Genomic DNA, 18,384 nt, shown 5'->3' with positions numbered 1-18,384 from the left:
ATCCGAAATACACCAGTGACCAAGTGCCAGGTTGCAGAGGCATTAGTCAGTCCAAATGGCATTACCAGATACTCAGTGTCTTTAATGAGTTTAGAAAGTGGTTTTCCATTCATCTCCTGCCCAAATGGGCATGAGATTGTTACCTCTAGGAAGTCTGGGTTGCTGAATATCCATGTGGATCTCATGGAATCCAACAATGCTGGGATTAACGGCCAGGGGTGACAGTTCCGAATTTTCACTTGATTCAGTGTCCAGTAGTCTACAAAGAGGCGCAAAGTCCCGTATTTCTTCTTTATGAAGAGGAATGTGGCCCCTGTGGGAGATGAATGGAAAACCGCTTTCTAAACTCATTAAAGACACTGAGTATCTGGTAATGCCATTTGGACTGACTAATGCCTCTGCAACCTGGCACTTGGTCACTGGTGTATTTCGGATCGATACATTGTTTTCTTGAATACCCGCCTGGAGAATCACCAGTTCTGGTTCGGGCATCGCGTAATTACGGCCACAGGGAACTTTCACCCTGACTGTAGGTCAACAGTGACATCACAGTGTCGGTATGGAGGCAATGTGTCCACATTTTTTCCTGAAGACGCCTGCGTAAGCCTGGTATTTATCAGGAACACAGGGGTGGGAAGGGGTGTCAGACCCGGGAGTGTCTCACTCCAGCCAGTAGCTGAGAGCCCCCGGCACATACTGGGGTAGACTCACTGGTGCCTGGGATGGGGCCCCTGGATCCAGGGTCTTCTGCTGTTGCTGCTACAGCGGCAGGCCTGCCGACAGTGCTCCCACCGTGTTCTCGCCAGCAAGTTAAGGAAGTATGGGCTGGACGAATGGAGTATAAAGTGGACAGAAAGTTGGCTAGATTGTCGAGCTCAACGGGTAGTGATCAATGGCTCCATGTCTAGTTGGCAGCCGGTATCAAGTGGAGTGCCCCAAGGGTTGGTCCTGGAGCCGGTTTTGTTCAATATCATGATAAATGATCTGGAGGATGGTGTGGATTGCACCCTCAGCAAATTTGCAGATGACGCTAAACTGGGAGAAGAGGTAGATACGCTGGAGGGCAGGGATAGGATACAGAGGGACCTAGACAAATTGGAGGATTGGGCCAAAAGAAATCTGATGAGGTTCAACAAGGACAGAGTCCTGCACTTAGAACGGAAGAACCCAATGCACTGCTACAGACTAGGGACCGAATGGCTCGGCAGCAGTTCTGCAGAAAAGGACCTAGGGGTTACAATGGACGAGAAGCTGGATAGGAGTCAACAGTGTGCCCTTGTTGCCAAGAAGGCCAATGGAATTTTGGGATGTATAAGTAGGGGCACTGCAAGCAGATCGAGGGACGTGATCGTTCCCCTCTATTCGACACTGGTGAGGCCTCATCTGGAGTACTGTGTCCAGTTTTGGGCCCCACACTACAAGAAGGATGTGGAAAAATTGGAAAGAGTCCAGTGGAGGGCAACAAAAATGATTAGGGGACTGGAACACATGAGTTATGAGGAGAGGCTGAGGGAACTGGGGATGTTTAGTCTTCAGAAGAGAAGAATGAGGGGGGGATTTGATAGCTGCTTTCAACAACCTGAAAGGGGGTTCCAAAGAGGATGGCTCTAGACTGTTCTCAGTGGTAGCAGATGACAGAACAAGGAGTAATGGTCTCAAGTTGCAGTGGGGGAGATTTAGGTTGGATATTAGGAAAAACTTTTTCACTAGGGGGGTGGTGAAACACTGGAATGCGTTACCTAGGGAGGTGGTGGAATCTCCTTCCCTAGAAGTTTTTAAGGTCAGGCTTGACAAAGCCCTGGCTGGGATGATTTAGTCGGGAATCGGTCCTGCTTTGAGCAGGGGGTTGGATTAGATGACCTCCTGAGGTCCCTTCCAACCCTGATATTCTATGATTCTATGGGAAGCTGATCCTCTGTGCTCGCCAGAGAATATGGGGGTCACGCCATGCCAACCACGTGATGCCAAGCTTCAGGGGAAACGTGGGGAACAGACCACCCTGAACTGCAGCAATTCTCGGTGCTCCTGAATTACTGCTTCCAGGGGCACTGTCTCCTGGGTTACCAGCCCAAGGACAAGAGGGTCCCATCTACAGTTTCCACAACATCCAGCATGGACTTCTGCCAGATGGGGATTTGCAGAGCTCGGGCAGTCTTGGAATTTATGAAATTGTCAATGGCTCTGGAGTCAATGAGTGCCCACTGCAAGGGCAGTCGTTGAGTTTTGCCATGGACGCACAGCTGAATTAGAAACCAGTGGACCCTCACGGGTCCCCATCAAAACTTGGGGGGTCAGCCCTGGGCGTAGCTGTGTGGTTGTGCCCAGCCTGGTCCTCCTACGAGGCCTGAGCTTGATTGTTTCCTGATCCCTTCCTGGCCAGGATCCGTGATGGGCATGAAGCAAACATGTCCTGGCTCAGTGCAGCAGCAGTGCAGGCTATTGCACCAATGTCACTCCTTCTCCTTCGTGGTCAACTGGCAGTGGGCTGAGTCACCTGCATGGGTGCGGGGGTTGAGCTCATGGGGGCTAGAACAGGGCGTGGGGGCATGTTCTACCCCTCTTTTCCTCCCTCAGCGCATGTATCTGGTTGTCAATGAGGATGGCCAGATCAATGGAGGTGTCCAGGTCCACAGGGACTTCTGCCCATGCTAACTCACGCTTTGCTTAATCCCCACTGGAACTGGTATAACTGGGCCACCTTGTGCCACTTGGTGTTGGCCACAAGCCATGAAGTGTGCCGTGGACGATGGGGGCTGGCCCCTGTTGCTGCCGCAGCTTCCTTGGGGAGGCTTTGGCCGATCGCATGCTGAGAGGGTCATCAGCAATTGTGGAAAAGGCTCAGAGGAGGGTGCTCCAGTCCATCGGTGCCTGACTAGTCTGCTTGAGCAGGGGAGAGGCCCAATCCAGTGCCTCACCAGTCAGTAAACTAGTTACCAGCCCCACCTTGGCCTGCTTTGTGGAGTCAGTCCGGGAGCAGAGCAGAAACAATAGACAGCACTAATTAAGCAAACCCCTGAATTTTTGGCAGTCTCCATCGATTGCTGCACTAGAGGCATCACGGGGCTGGCTCAAGTGGTGGGGCCATCACCTGTGCCTACCCATGGAGGGCCTGGTTTTCTGCGCAACATTGTGCTGTCTGTGGCCATGGAGCTGAAACCTCAGCTTCTATGTGGGTGATCTGTGCCCAGGGATCTGGTGCTTCTGGGGGCTGGCTGGGCAATGGACTGCCCACTACCTCCATGTCCCCACTGGGGCACAGGCTGTGCAGGGTCAGAGTCATCTGTGCAAACTGCCAGGGACTGGGATGTGCTCAGTCAGGTCCAGGGGTCAGAGTTGGAGGAGGTCGAGGTTGAGTCGATATCTCAGGTCCGGAACCAGGGGTCAAGAGCCAGGAACCAGAGGCAGGGTGAGGAAGGAGGAATGAGGCAAGGGGAACAGCAACCCAGAGTGAGGCAGGATCTATCTCAGCAGCAGGTCACGATCTGCCTTGATGCACTGTCACTTCCTGGTACTCCCTCCAGGCTTACCTGGTGGCTCTGGGCCAATCAGCAGTCATGGGAGAGGCTGACAGTCATCTACCATGGACGGCACTTCCCATAGTGACTGGTCTCCCAGGATGTCTGGTGCATTATTAATGGCTATGCCAAGGCTGCCTGGGGTGGAGTAGAGTCACTGCCCACCTGAAGGGCTGCAGACGTGTGTTCAAATCCTGTGAAACCTCACAGGTACACACATGATCAAGTTATTCAAAATTTCCATCAGTAATAGTGTTCTCCCATTGTCCTATCGTTAGCAGATCTTGGAACGCCAGTGCAAATTTATATCTGATGATTCACTGGGGCTGAAATGGTTCTTTAGATTCCACCCTGAATATAAGGGAGATGGGAACAGCACTCTGGCACTGGGAGCTCAGGTCTGGGGCAAACAGCCCTTGAAGGAAGTGAGACAGAATGTATTCCTGTGTTCACACTTTATTGTAATAATCTTTGTACAAAGTACACCTTGCAAGGTATCATTTGAAAACTCATAATTTGCAGATCAGTATGGTCCTGGTAAAATGTGTCTGGCAGCACTGTATGTGAAGTTATAAGATTCCCCTGTATGGTGTTATTACCACATGTTCCAAACTGAGGCTGGCAAACACATCTGTCCTAGGCAAAGGAGTGTGTGCTCTGCTTCAGTTACATGTAAGCAGTACACAGAGCTGTCAAGCAGCAATGGAAACAAAGGAAGCTCAAACAGGTGAGAAAAAAGCAGCGGGGAACATCCTTCCACACAGAGTCTTGGTCTCCTAGTTCTCAGCTGGGAATGTTTTTCAAGAGAGGGACTGAAACTATAAAATGGAGGGAAAAAAATCCCAAACATCTCTCACTCCCCCTGCCCATCACATTTACTGCACCTGAAATGACAAAGGAAGCAGTCATTGGACTCGGGGGTGGGATCCTGACCTAAGAAGTTTGTCCAGTCAGACAGCGGAAACATGGGATGAGAAAACTTTGCTTTGAATTTAGTAGAGTTTGTTAAGTTAGGCACCAGTAGCATTTTGTCTTTATTTTTCTCGTAACCCTTTCTGACTTTTATGCCTCATTACCCGTACTCACTTACAATCTCTCTTTGTGGTACAGGAAGGGACAGTAGGAGATTACAAGCCTGGGGAGGAGGTGACCCTGTAGGGGTGACTTTCTGACTGCACGGCATGTGTAGCATTTGTTCTAAAGGTGTGGATTTGGCTGGCTTGTCCCATGGAGCTAGTACTAATCACTTCCTATGACAATGACAAATATCACAGTCGGGTCTCTGCATTCGCACAGGGTTGTTATGCAATCACTGCTGCCCTAAGTCAACGCCTCTAGCTAAGGGAAAAGGCCAAAGCTTCCGACTGTGCCCATTAGTGGGCACAGAGGGAGGTTGGGCACCCAAGTGATGAGGGCACAGACCGAGTCCCCAGGTTGTTATAGCCACCTGTCTGTCGACAGCCACGGCAGCCTCTGAGCTCTCTGGTACCTGGGACACTGGGCTGACAGAATTTAGGGAACCTCTGGAGACAGGGGCTAATCTTGAGCTCCATTACCTCCACATGAGGCTAGACAGAGCTTGACAAACCTCACTGGGATTCTGCAGAAGCCATCAGCCTTAGCGGGTCTAGTAACATCTGCTTCTTGATGTTACTTTCCGTCTGTCCGAGCGAGTGGCACTTGGGCAGACATTGGCTTGGTGTGCTGCAGGATACTGGTGGCACCGCAGGTGAGCAGAACCCCTGCTACTCACATTGACGATGGCTTCCTTCGTCTGGGCCATGTCCGATATCACCCCGTCCGTGATGATCAGGAGCACGAAGTACTGGGAGCCGTCCTGTTCAGTGGTGGCGTACCTGGATGGGAGGATGTTCATGTGAGAGTAGGCTTCTGGGGGGTGGGTGCCAGGGATTAGGGACTCTGAGCTCTAACCTTGCTGCCCTGGGCCATGTTCATCCCTGGGGTAACTCCAGAGACCCCATGGGGAATTTGTCCCCAGGTCTGTGGTACAGAGCAGCTTCTCCAATTTCCCAGTTTGGGAGATTTCTGTGGCAAGATTAGAGCTCCCCAAGGGGAGTCCCCCTCCTCCTCTCCCTGCCCCCAAACGTAACCCCCGTTTCTGCTGTTGCCCAGGGGCCACGTGAGCTCCCAAGAGAGCTGGGCTGTGACACCATTTACCCAAGCCAGGATTCTCCTGGGGCACATCCCTGCTAGTCCGGCTGCAGGGTGTTAAACATGGGCCTTGACCCAGGCCAGGGAGTGACATAAATACACACCATGCTCCCGGAACCCAGGGCTTGAGACATACACATGGATTGGACACAGCCCTGGAGGATCCACTGCCCTGGCTAGCTCCTTCCCGGCTCTGGCTGGGATCAAACAGCTCTTGACTCTTTTGCTGCTCCCAGTTGGCCATTCTATGCAGACACTGCCATAGCTCTCTGGCGGGTACAACCAGCCCCCTTCTGGCCCAGGGAGGGGTGACCGAGCAAGCTGGGCTGTGGGATACTGCCACCGAGTCAATGCACTAGCTGGATGTACCTGGCCACATGGTTGACTACCGGGGCAAAGTTAGTTGGGCCATACAGCTGGACAGTCTTGAGGCTCTTGTGATAGGCTTCTAAAATGCCCTCAATCCCGCTGCAGTAGGGGTTGTCGGTGTTGCCGTTCTGAGAGAGAGGGAGGAAGGGCAGTGAGGGGGGGGGGTTCCCAAACAGGGGAGTCATTCCCCATCCCCCCACTTTTATTTCCCAGAGCCCGGCTTGGAGCGCTGGCCAGAGAAATGTGAGGAATTCCCCACAGTGCTGGGAGGAATCACCTGAAGGGGTTACCCTATGGCCTCAGAGGAACAGTGATGATAACACTTAGCGTTTCCATCCTAGGATCTCAAACTGCTTTAAAAGCACCATCATCCCCATGTTCCTGGTGGGGAAACTGAGGCACAGAGAGGGGACATGGCTTAACCAAGGACAAATAGAGTACATCCATGAGGTGGGAATAGAACCCAGGAGACCCAGCTCTGGCACTGAAATGGCTTCCATTGCTGAGGCTCAGTCCCTAGCTGGCATCTCCAGAGAGTGGGGCTCAGGGAGTCACCGGAGTTACCTCCCCCATGCTGTAAGGAGGGAAGCTCTCTCCTGGGGGTGGGGGTGGGGAGACAGCAGCTGTGTCCCTTCTCCAGCAGGGACTGGGAAAAGGCTCACTAAGAAAAACCAGGTTTCCCTGCTCAAATTTTTATTCCCTCCCCATGGGAAATCCATTGTCCTGTCCTCAGAGCAGCTATGCTCCTGCCCTTGGTGATCATGGCCGTTTGGCCGGCAAAGCCCAAGCCACAGAGGCCTCGTGGAAGCCCAGAGCAGCATGGCTCAGAGCCCAGGGTCGACACACTCAGCTTGTGCGCCAACTTTGTGTAGATGACTGGACTGGGGCTGGTGCTCGGGCTCTGAAGCCTACGGGAGGGGGGTGGGCTTCGGAGCCCAAGCATCTACCCAGATGTTTTGAGAGCCGCAGCACAAGCCCGAGCCTGCTGAGCCCGGCTCTGGGCCTCGCCGCGGCGGCTGTGCAGAGGGACCCACTGAGGCTCCGCTAGGGCCGACCAAGCACTCGGAGACCCGTCAGGCCGCACCCCAGTCACGGGCTCTGATCAGCGTTGGCTGCTCTGCGGAGGCACCTCCGGCAAGTCTGCTCGGGGATCACACGGACTGGCTGGTCTAACCAGGGGGTCAGACTAGTGGGGAGGTGGTGCCAGACACGCCCTAACCCCCACTAAGGGCCTGATCCTGTCAGGCGCTGAGCACCATCCACACCATCGCAGCCGGCAGGAGCTGAGGGTGCTCAGTACCTCACGGGGTTGCTCTTTCGGGTTCTGGCCAGACCGCCTGCCAGACAGGAGCGAGGCCTGTCACTTCCGCGCATGGCTGCAGAGGCCGGAAAAGAGGCTGTCTACGCGCTGGTGACCACGGCAGGGCTACTTCGGCGTAACCACGCGGCTCAGGTGTGTGCTTAACCCTCACCCGCGGAGCGACGCCGTCATCCTGACCGACCCACGGCGCTGGCATAGCTGTAGCAGGGCAGGGCCCTCACCGCACGGCGCCTCCTGCCGGCACTCTGGGAATTAGCTCGTCCAGCTCAGGCGTGCCCTCCTCTGGCCGGTTTCTCACCCGCAGGGACCTGCCCTGTTGTCTCCACCACCTCGGGCCCCATGTCCCTCCCGGACCCCAGTGCCGCTTGCCCACGGGTGCTACCCCACAGCAATGCCCCCACCCTCGGGGTCTCCCCTCCCAGGGGAACCACAACCCCCTATAACACAGGTGGGCAAACTACAGCCCGCGGACTCCCCTACCCAGCCCCGGAGCTCCTGGCAGGGAGGCTCGTCCCCGGCCCCTCCCCCACTGTTCCCCCTTCCCCGCAGCCTCAGCGCGCCATGCTCCGGGCTGGGGGCTCCTGGGGCAGCACAGCTGCAGAGCCCAGCCTGACTCGGTGCTCTGGGCAGCGCGGGAAGGGGGCGGGGGCAGGGGGGGGGTTGGATAGAGGGCAGGGAAGTTTGAGGGGTCGGGGCAGTCAGAGGGCAGGAAACAGAAGTGTTGAATGGGGGCAGGGGTCCCAGGGGGGGCAGTCAGGAAGGAAAGGGGGGGTTGGATGGGGCAGCGGGGGGCAGTCAGGGGACAGGAAGAAGGGTGGTTGGATGGGGCAGGGGTCCCGGGGGGGGGCAGTCAGGAATGAGAAGAGGGGTTGGATGGGGCAGTGGGGGGCAGTCAGGGGCAGGGGTTCCAGGGGTGGTCAGGGAGGGGTGGATGGGGCAGGAGTCTCGGGGGGCCATCTGGGGACAGGGGGGATTGGATGGGGTAGGAGTCCCAGGCAGGGCCATCAGGGGGCAAGAAGCAGGGGGGATCAGATAGGGGTCAGGCTATGCCTGGCTGTTTGGGGAGGCACACAGCCTCCCCTAACCAGCCCTCCATACAATTTTGGAAACCCGATGTGGCCCTCAGGCCAAAAAGTTTGCCCGCCCCTGCCCTGTACCCACCTTGTCTCAGTGGCTACTGCCAGTCGTCATCTAGCCCCTTCTCTCAGGGGCAGGCTGCAGTCTGAAATGGCCACTCATCGCTGGCAAGGGGGTTGGACCTGCTGCTTTTCTTGGCCTGGCTGTCTCCCTGCAGCCCTAGTACGTCCTCAGGCCTTTGCTGCAAGACCTCAGCCTGGGAGGTCGCCTGGCCAGCCTGCCCTTCCCCAGCCCAGCCCAGCCCAGCCCTGCCCTGCCCTTCCCCAGCCCTGCTCTGCTCTGCTCTGCCCTGCCCTTCCCCAGCCCTGCTCTGCCCTGCCCTGCCCTGCCCTGCCCTGCTCTGCTCTGCCCAGCCCAGCCCAGCCCAGCCCAGCCCTGCCCTGCCCTGCCCTTCCCCAGCCCTGCTCTGCTCTGCTCTGCCCTGCCCTTCCCCAGCCCTGCCTGCTCTGCTCTGCTCTGCTCTGCTCTGCTCTGCTCTGCTCTGCTCTGCTCTGCTCTGCTCTGTCCAAGGGCCCCCCTCTCTCCCAAACAGCTCCATCCTTCTGACTTCTGTCTCCCCAGGCGCCCTTCTTATACCCTGATTGGCTCCCTCAAGCCCGCTTGTGATTGGCTCCCCGGGGCAGCCCTTTCCCAGGGCTGTTTTTAACCCAAGCGGGGTGACCGCCCTGCTGCAGTAGCCACCGCCTCTCACGGAGGTGGAGTTATGAACCCAAGAGGAGAGCTCTCTCCCGTTGGCGTGGCGCGCCTTCACCAGCGGCTCGAGAGCAGCTCAGCTGTGCTGATGCCCGCTGGTAGTGTAGACCTGCCCTAAGCGGTAGAGCGATTCGAAGGGGATGGCAGTACCAGGGGGAACTCGTGGGACACGTGCCCGTCAGGAGGGATTTTGGCTCCGAACCCAAGTGCGGGGAACATCTTGTCACTGTCGTAGTCCTGGATGATCTCGCCCACCGCCTTCAGCGCCATGGCGTAGGCGTTGAGCTGGTACGGGTTCATGTAGTGCAGGGAGGTGGATTGCGAGGGGTTGCCTGACGGAGAGAGAGAAGGGTCACACAGACCAGCAGGCAGCAGCACATGGGCAAAGCAGTGGGGGGTTGGGGGGGGCATGTGTATTTGTCAGGTCAGCTGAGGGACTGAAGTCTTTACTCAGGGCCTGATTCTCACACACACCAAGGGAAGTCAAGAGTAATTCCTCTGTCACTGTAGGGGGGAAACTGACATAAGAGAGCGATTGTCAGCTGTGTGGGGCAGGGACTGTGCTTTTGTTCTGTTTGTACAGCACCTTGCACCACGGGGTCCTGGGCCAGGATCACGGCTACTAGTCACTATGGCAATATAAATAATCAATAATACCAGTGAGGTGAGTCCAACCCTCATTGATGTCCATGGGATTTGGCCTGGGTGGCTTGAGAAAACATGGTGACCCAAGGGCCAAGATCCAGCTCTCACCTCCACCTGTGTAAATGAGGAGTAACTCTGCGGAGGCCAGTGGAGTGATGCTGGTATCAAACTGCTCTAAATCAGAACAGAACCAGGCCCCAGGTGTCTGGGCAGGACACTTGTTCGTTAATAGTATAAAACCTCATCCCTGTAAGGATACCTAATACCTATCGACAGATTTAACAAGTGCTCAACAGTCATAAAATAACTATTGATTTCACAGGCCTTTATGGGGAATGAATGACTGTGCAATAAATACATAATATCTCAGAGGGGTTTAGTGTAATGTATTGTCTGAGCAGCCACTAGCTGTCTGAACAGAGACTGACCATGCTTCAGGGAACATTAGTACGGTTAATCCGGTAGAACTCACCATTGGAAGCTGTGAAGTCAATGGCCACTGTGAAATTGATCTGTGTCCTGAAAAGGGGACAATGACACCATTAGTCAGAAGCTCTGGCAGGCTGGTGCAGATTCTGCAGGCATTCTGTTCAGACTCCACCCTCGATGGGGCTAATGTTCCCAAACGAGTCGCCAGGCCTTGACACCCTGGCTTGTTTGGAAGAGCTCAGACGGAGATTCAAACTGTGCTGCTCTCACCTGCAGTCTCTTGATGCACAGATGTCACAGGTGGCAATGCACAGCTGAGCAAATCCATGGGAAACTGGCAGCCAAGCGAGCTCCCAATGGCCTTTGTTAACATCTCCCCAGTGCAGCAGGTGGGGAGAGCTTCGAGGGGATCTAAGCAGGGAGAGTGGAGTCATCGAGCCAGTGGCCAGGTTCTCACCTGGGCACTGCACCCGCACATCGCATTTCACCCCAGCCGAGCCTCAAAGCGACTGGAGACAGCAGCTTCGCTCAGGGAGATAAAGGGGGGCCTGAGTCAATAAGAGACACGTTAATGGCCAGAACTGCTCACAGCTGGAGCTGGGCTTACAACAACGGAAGCTGAGCTGAGCAATTCTGCCTGTCTGACCAGGAGTGCGGAGCTCCCTCTTGGGTTGTTTTACAGCCTTGCCTTTGACTCTCAAGCTGGGTCCATTTCCTGGTGCCCACCTGTGCTCTCATCCCCTGGCTTGAGCCAGAGAGGCACTGAGCACCCACAGCCCCTGGTATTTCCCAGCATTTTGCAGGATCAGGCCTTGTAGAGAGGAGACTGGGAGAGGAGCCCGGGAGAGGAGCCCACACTCGCTCTGTCAGATCAGCGAGCTGCTCCCACGCACCCAGAAATCATCCCATGACCACAGCAGTAGCCAGGTGAGAACCAGCTCCGGGGTCTATGAATTCCCCACTCGCCCTGCACAGAAGGGGTAAGTGTGGACTGAGTACATAGGATTGTCTGCAGTGACTGGCACACCAGCCATGTCCCCATTGGTGGCGGGTGAAATTTCCCCTGGGGGAGGCGAGCTCCTTGTCCTGCCTCTTCCGCCCACAGTCCTACCCCCACTCCACCCCTGCTCTGCACCAGGCCCCACCCCTGATTTGCCACTCACCTCTTCACACACCCCTCCAATCATCTCCTCCCCCGCTCGCCTGCTGCTCGCCCACCTGCTGCTGGCCCCCTCACCCCACCCCCGCCAGACCCTTTCCCCCCCCCCAGACCCCTCCCACCTGCTGTGCAGCTGGCTCCCCGCTCGCCTCCTTACCTGCTGCTGCACCCCCCCGTGACACCCTCTCCCCTTTTCACCTTAAAGCACTAATAACATTCCCCAAGGCACCAGGTGTAGCCGAATTGCCAGACAGATTCTCCTCTGCGTGGCAGGGAGTTTGGTATACGCCATACAGAGAGACGAAGCACCAGGCTGCCTGTGCCACCCTGAAGCCTAATCTCTTCTTTTGGAAAGTGCTTGTCGGTGGCAGCCGGCATTAGGGCAGCAGTTTAATCACCTTCCTTACCCAGAATTCCCTGCCAGGCTCGTTTACTTCAACTGGGTTTGAATAAAACGACTAGATCAAGAAATAAACACACTGGCTATGGCAGCTCCTCCTTGAACCAGGCCAGCAGTTACTTCTGGGCACAGAGACTCACTGAGGCGTCGTTGTTGGGAAACTGGTTTTAACCCCAATAACAGATTTTCCTCCAACAGAAAAGCCAGCGGAACGTGGCCAAAGGCTCCCTGGGCGCTGGCGAATGCCTGTCAGATGGGTTCATTACCACTGTCATGGCTCTGTAACAGTCCAGTGATCTCTGCTACTCGGTCTCTGGAAGGCTTTTTCACTGTGTAAAGTTAGTCGGGGATCCCCTCTGTTCACCTCCTCACTCCCCCCGTCTGCCACTGACTCCCCACTCGCATTCTCACACTCCCACCCCGCGCCCCGCGAGAGACACGGCCTGCAGCTGTGGGGACCTCCGAGGGGGGGAAGGGGAAGGGGCTGGGGTGGGGGAGAGGAGAGGAGGAAGATTCACCCCAGGCAGCAGCAGCAAGCCGGGAGCCTCGGGGAAGGGCCAGAGCAGGGAGGGGAAGAGGCGGGGAGGGGGGCACCACAGCCCACATGTGGGGCAGCAGAGACGGCTGTGCTAACGCCTATTATACCCGCTGTCCATGCCCGTCCCCTTCTGCCTCGGCCTGCTACTCAACAGCAACGCTGACTCTGCGGCCGCCGGACCAGGCACGTTAGCCATGGCAAGGTTTTAATCGGCTACATTAATTAGGCAACTAAGGAGACTGTACCCCACGAGTCAATCAGCAGTGTTTGTGAACGCAGGCACCTTCCTCTCACCCCAGCCCCGCTCCAGAGAAGTGGTTTGGTTGAATGGATGAGATGACAATGAAAGTATGGGTTTGATTCTCTTCCCCGGGTGTAAATCAGGAGTAACCCCACTGGGCCTGATTCCCCTCTTACCCACACTGGTGTAAATCAGAAGTAATCCCACTGGGGCCCATTCCCCTCTTAACCGCCCTGGTGTAAATCAGGAGTAATCTTATTAGGCTTGATTCCTCTCTCACTCATCCTGGTGTAAATCAGGAGTAATCCCACTAGGCCCAATTCCCCTCTTACCCACTCTGGTGTAAATCAGGAGTAATCCCACTGGGCCCAATTCCTCACTCACTCACCCTGGTGTAAATCAGGAGTAATCCCACTGGGCCCAATTCCCCGCTTACCCACCCTAATCCCACTGGGCCCAGCTCCTCTTTTACTGACCCTGGTGTAAATCAGGAGTGACCCCACTGAAAGCAGTAGTGTTACACCAGTGTGAGAGAAGAATCAGGCCCCTTATGCTCAAATCCCATCAGGATCAGGGAGATGTTATAAACTAAGGTCCAGCTGCCGCTGGTGTGAATCAGCCGCTACAGTGAAGTCAGGGGCGTGATGCTGATTTAAACCCACCAAAGATCTGACTCCTAGGGCCGAAATTTGACGTGTCCAACTTGAGACACCTCAGAGGCGTGATTGTTAACAGCAGCTGCTGAGCCCAGGCCCCTCTGAGGAGTGTCAAGCTGAGCTGCCAGAGCACAAGGCTTGTGAGGAGTTACAGAGCAAGGCCGTAGCTGAGCCAGGCCAGGCCCCTCTGGCCCTGAGTCACTAGACTCACTAGCTCTCCCCACCACAGTGCAGAGCTGGGAAAGGAACCCAGGAGTCCTGGCACGCGGATCACTGCTCCACCTGCAGGAGCAGGCTGGTCCCCACCTGTGGAGTGTTTTATTAAACCTCCGACAAATACACAGATCAAATGTATCCCTTGTCACCTCTGGACTATCATCCTGGGATGTGTGTAAAATGGCTTGACCTCCCTGTGCCTCGTGGGGCTGAGGGGTAGATAGTGCTGGCACTGAGAAGGAGTGATGGCTGAAAGGGCAGCCCATAGGCACCTTTCTGCCAGGAGCTCTGGCTTCTCCAGTCATCTCAGCTATGCCGCGCTGGCTGTCAGCCCCTGCCACAAACCAGCGTCAGCTGCTTCGTGACAAACCCTGCCCTCAGCTGCCCAGGGAGACGCCGAACAAGGGGCCGATGCTGTCAACGGGCATTAACACCGCACCCGCCAGATGGGAAGAGACAAGGCCAAAGCTCTTGTGAGAGCAGCCCTGAAAAACGCCAAGGGGCAAAAACCCAAAAAACGCCAAGGGGCAAAAACTAGCAGTGTGTGGGCGGGCACTGACAGCTCTGCAGACCAGGACCTGGGGGTGACAGTGGACGAGAAGCTGGATGTGAGTCAGCAGTGGGCCCTTGTTGCCAAGAAGGCCAATGGCATTTTGGGATGTATAAGTAAGGGCATAGCGAGCAGATCGAGGGATCATAGAATCATAGAATATCAGGGTTGGAAGGGACCCCAGAAGGTCATCTAGTCCAACCCCCTGCTCAAAGCAGGACCAATTCCCTGTGATCGTTCCCCTCTATTTGACACTGGCGAGGCCTCATCTGGAGTACTGTGTCCAGTTTTGGGCCCCACACTACAAGAAGGATGTGGATAAATTGGAGAGAGTCCAGCGAAGGGCAACAAAAATGATCAGGGGTCTGGAACACATGACTTATGAGGAGAGGCTGAGGGAACTGGGGATGTTTAGTCTACAGAAGAGAAGAATGAGGGGGGATTTGATAGCTGCTTTCAACTACCTGAAAGGGGGTTCCAAAGAGGATGGCTCTAGACTGTTCTCAGTGGTAGCAGATGACAGAACAAGGAGTAATGGTCTCAAGTTGCAGTGGGGGAGGTTTAGGTTGGATATTAGGAAACACGATTTCACTAGGAGGGTGGTGAAGCACTGGAATGGGTTACCTAGGGAGGTGGTGGAATCTTCTTCCTTTGAGGTTTTTAAGGTCAGGCTTGAGAAAGCCCTGTCTGGGATGATTTAGTTGGGGATCGGTCCTGCTTTGAGTAGGGGGTTGGACTAGATGACCTCCTGAGGTCTCTTCCAACCCTAATCTTCTATGATTCTGTGATCTGTCTGTCTGTGGTAGATGTCCCTTCCATCTGTTTTGCCTTTGCCATCTGTCTCTTGGCTCTCCTTGCTGCTGACTCTGCCTGCCTGTTGCTTTGTGGGTACCCAGGGGAAGATGTCTTGTGCTTAGCTTTGGCACTGAATCATTTGAATTCTGCTGCAGTGAGTGGTGGCCCTTTGTCTGGACAGAGCATGTCAGAAATGCTAGACCTTGCAAAATGCACCTTCAGTTTCCTGATCTCAGTTCTTACCAGAGTGTCCTCCCGACAGCCCCCCTCCCTGAAAATGGAATCATAGAATATTAGGGTTGGAAGAGACCTCAGGAGGTCATCTAGGCTGCTATCAAATCTCCCCTCACTCTTCTCTTCTGCAGACTAAATAACCCCAGTTCCCTCAGCCTCTCCTTGTAAATCATGTGCCCCAGCCCCCTGATCATTTTTGTTGCCCTCCGTGGGACTCTCTCCAATTTGTCCACATCCCTTCTGTAGTGGGGGGACCAAAACTGGACACAGTACTCCAGGTGTGACCTCACCAGTGCTGAATAGAGGGGAATAATCACTTCCCTCGATCTGCTGGCAATGCCCCTACTAATACAGCCCAATATGCCATGGGCTTTCCTGGCAATAAGGGCACACTGCTGACTTATATATTCTTATCCACTGTAATCCCCAGGTCATTTTCTGCAGAACTGCTGCTTAGCCAGTCGGTCCCCAGTCTGTAGCGGTGCATGGGATTCTTCCTTCCTAAGTGCAGGGCTCTGCACTTGTCCTTGTTGAACCTCATCAGATTTCTTTTGGCCCAATGCTCCAATTTGTGTAGGTCACTCTGGACCCTATTCCTACCCCCCAGCGTATCTACCACTCCTCCCAGTTTAGTGTCATCTGTGAACTTGCTGAGAGTGCAATTCATCCCACTATCCAGATCATTAATAAAGATATTGAACAAAATTGGCCCCAGGACTGACCCCTGGGGCAGTCCGCTTGATATCTGATACGAACTAGACATGGAGCCATTGATCACTACCTGTTAAGCCCGACAATCTAGCCAGCTTTCTATCCACCTTATAGTCCATTCATCCAATCCATACTTTTTTAACTTGCTGGCAAGAATACTGTGGGAGACCATATCAAAAGCTTTGCTAAAGTCAAGATATATCACATCCACCACTTTCCCCATGCCCACAGAGCCAGTTATCTCATCATAGAAGGCAATCAGGTTGGTCACGTATGACTTGCCTTTGGTGAATCCATGTTGACTGTTCCTGATCACCTTCCTCTCCTCCAAGTGCTTAAAATGGATTCCTTGAGGACCTGCTCCATGATTTTGCCGGGGACTGAAGTGAGGCTGACCAGTCTGTAGTCGTGACCTGCTGTGACCACACAGCTCCGGTCATTAGCATGGTGGGTTGTGATTTCATTAGTCTCTTTCTCTTGTTGATCACTATACTCTGCATCTTTTCTTAACCTTACTTTGAATGGTCAGTGTGATCCAAAGCCAGTGAACTCAGGGGTTACACTACAATGCACACTCACATATAAATACCATCTCACTCACATAGCTCAAAAGATCGAGGGAAACTGTCTCCTGGACAAACTGGTAGGGGTCCAGCCAAAGTGCAAACACTGTGTTGTTCGGGGCTTGCTCTCTGTAACTCAGCTGGAGAACATTATACCCCAGTTTGGTTCAGCTCTGCCCATACGAGACTAGTAGACACACAACGTAATCATTCCATGAGTCACAGGCTCACTGAAGTCAACAAAACTTCTGTGGTCACCAGTCTTAGCCAATATTCCCGCACCTAACGTCCCATGTCACAATGCAGCCAACAAACTGATCACCAAAGTACAGGAAACGCCACACGTGCCACTGTTCAGGGATACACAGGATGTTCCCTGCCACCAACTGTGTAGGGAAATCCTGTCTGGACCGTGCCGTGCATTCTCCATCCAGCTGATAACATCATCAACTCACTGGGGTGGACAGAATGGGAGAGAGCCCCTCTGGAACATTATCACAAATGGCTCCCTGGCTTTGGGCTCTAATATGCCTCTGGAGCCAGCTTCACAGGTTCTGGTGTGGTGTGATTCGCTGTGCAGAGACTGACTATGCCTGGAGTACCAGGGCAGCCCACTGTGTGCCTGTGACACTGTGAAGGATGCTGCGCATATGCTGGATGGATGCTGGTTTTGTGTTGATACACAGATATACACACACTGCACAAAAAGAAAAGGAGGACTTGTGGCACCTTAGAGACTAACCAATTTATTTGAGCATGAGCTTTCGTGAGCTACAGCTCACTTCATCGGATGCATACCGTGGAAACTGCAGAAGACATTATATACACACAGAGACCATGAAACAATACCTCCTCCCACCCCACTGTCCTGCTGGTAATAGCTTATCTAAAGTGATCATCAAGTTGGGCCATTTCCAGCACAAATCCAGGTTTTCTCACCCTCCGCCCCCCCCCCCCCCCCAAACTCACTCTCCTGCTGGTAATAGCCCATCCAAAGTGACCACTCTCTTCACAATGTGTATGATAATCAAGTTGGGCCATTTCCTGCACAAATCCAGGTTCTCTCACTCCCTCACCCCCCTCCAAAAACCGCACACACAAACTCACTCTCCTGCTGGTAATAGCTTATCCAAAGTGATCACTCTCCCTACAATGTGCACATGTTTTTGGAGGGGGGTGAGGGAGTGAGAGAACCTGGATTTGTGCAGGAAATGGCCCACCTTGATTATCATACACATTGTGAAGAGAGTGGTCACTTTGGATGGGCTATTACCAGCAGGAGAGTGAGTTTGTGTGTGTGTGTGTGGGGGGGGGGGGGGGCGGAGGGTGAGAAAACCTGGATTTGTGCTGGAAATGGCCCAACTTGATGATCGCTTTAGATAAGCTATTACCAGCAGGACAGTGGGGCGGGAGGAGGTACTGTTTCATGGTCTCTGTGTGTATATAATGTCTGCTGCAGTTTCCACGGTATGCATCCGATGAAGTGAGCTGTAGCTCACGAAAGCTCATGCTCAAATAAATTGGTTAGTCTCTAAGGTGCCACAAGTCCTCCTTTTCTTTTTAAGACAGACTAACACGGCTGTTACTCTGAAACCTGACACACTGCACAGTTCACTCTGTTCCATGTACGCTCTCAGCTGGGCATTCATGCCTGGCCACTAGATACAACCCCCTGGCTCATGTCAGGCAGGCCTCTATCCCCAGGGGGGAAGCGTGTATCTGTCTCATGATGTCAGGTCTTAAATCTGCTGGGGTTACTGTTTGGTCCCCTTTAAACCAAATCCCATCTTGCACACGCAGCTCATCCCTGACCTGTTTGGAGGGAGTGACCTCCTGCAGCCCTTGCTTCTTGCGATGTGGTCAGTCCTCTTTTCCTGCCTGCGGCACCCGTCCTGTTCAGTGCTTTGCTGGATTGCCCAGAGCCTCCCAGCAGAGATGGGGAGGTACTCCAGCATGCTGCTAGACTATCTGCTGTCACAGACCCCTCTGTGGCATCTGTGGCAGGTCTTCCCTGCTCAGCACATCTGCCACCGGTAGTGC

General features: G+C 54.3%; 2 protein-coding genes across 5 annotated transcripts in view; both read right to left on the bottom strand.

Moving 5' to 3' along the window:
• CYB561D1 (cytochrome b561 family member D1) overlaps nt 1-18,384 on the bottom strand; it is a 433,261-nt gene that overhangs the window by 239,370 nt on the left and 175,507 nt on the right. The window lies entirely within an intron of this gene.
• Nucleotides 1-18,384, bottom strand: part of CPNE5 (copine 5) — a 195,661-nt gene that overhangs the window by 38,987 nt on the left and 138,290 nt on the right. For 3 of the 4 annotated variants that reach the window (XM_073320008.2, XM_073320009.2, XM_073320010.2), the window contains 4 exons: nt 10,325-10,371; nt 9,358-9,539; nt 6,057-6,184; nt 5,269-5,371 (listed from right to left, as the gene is read on the bottom strand). In XM_073320008.2, the coding sequence (XP_073176109.1) occupies nt 5,269-5,371; nt 6,057-6,184; nt 9,358-9,539; nt 10,325-10,371 (460 nt within the window). Of the gene's footprint in view, nt 1-3,962; nt 4,400-5,268; nt 5,372-6,056; nt 6,185-9,357; nt 9,540-10,324; nt 10,372-18,384 lie in introns of those variants that run through there. The other variant, XM_073320011.1, reaches the window with a different exon arrangement.

The sequence above is a fragment of the Lepidochelys kempii genome, chromosome 21 (assembly GCF_965140285.1).
Source record: "Lepidochelys kempii isolate rLepKem1 chromosome 21, rLepKem1.hap1, whole genome shotgun sequence".
NCBI lineage: Eukaryota > Metazoa > Chordata > Testudines > Cheloniidae > Lepidochelys > Lepidochelys kempii.
Note: the sequence above shows the minus strand (reverse complement) of the source record. Positions and strands in the feature narration are given on the sequence as shown.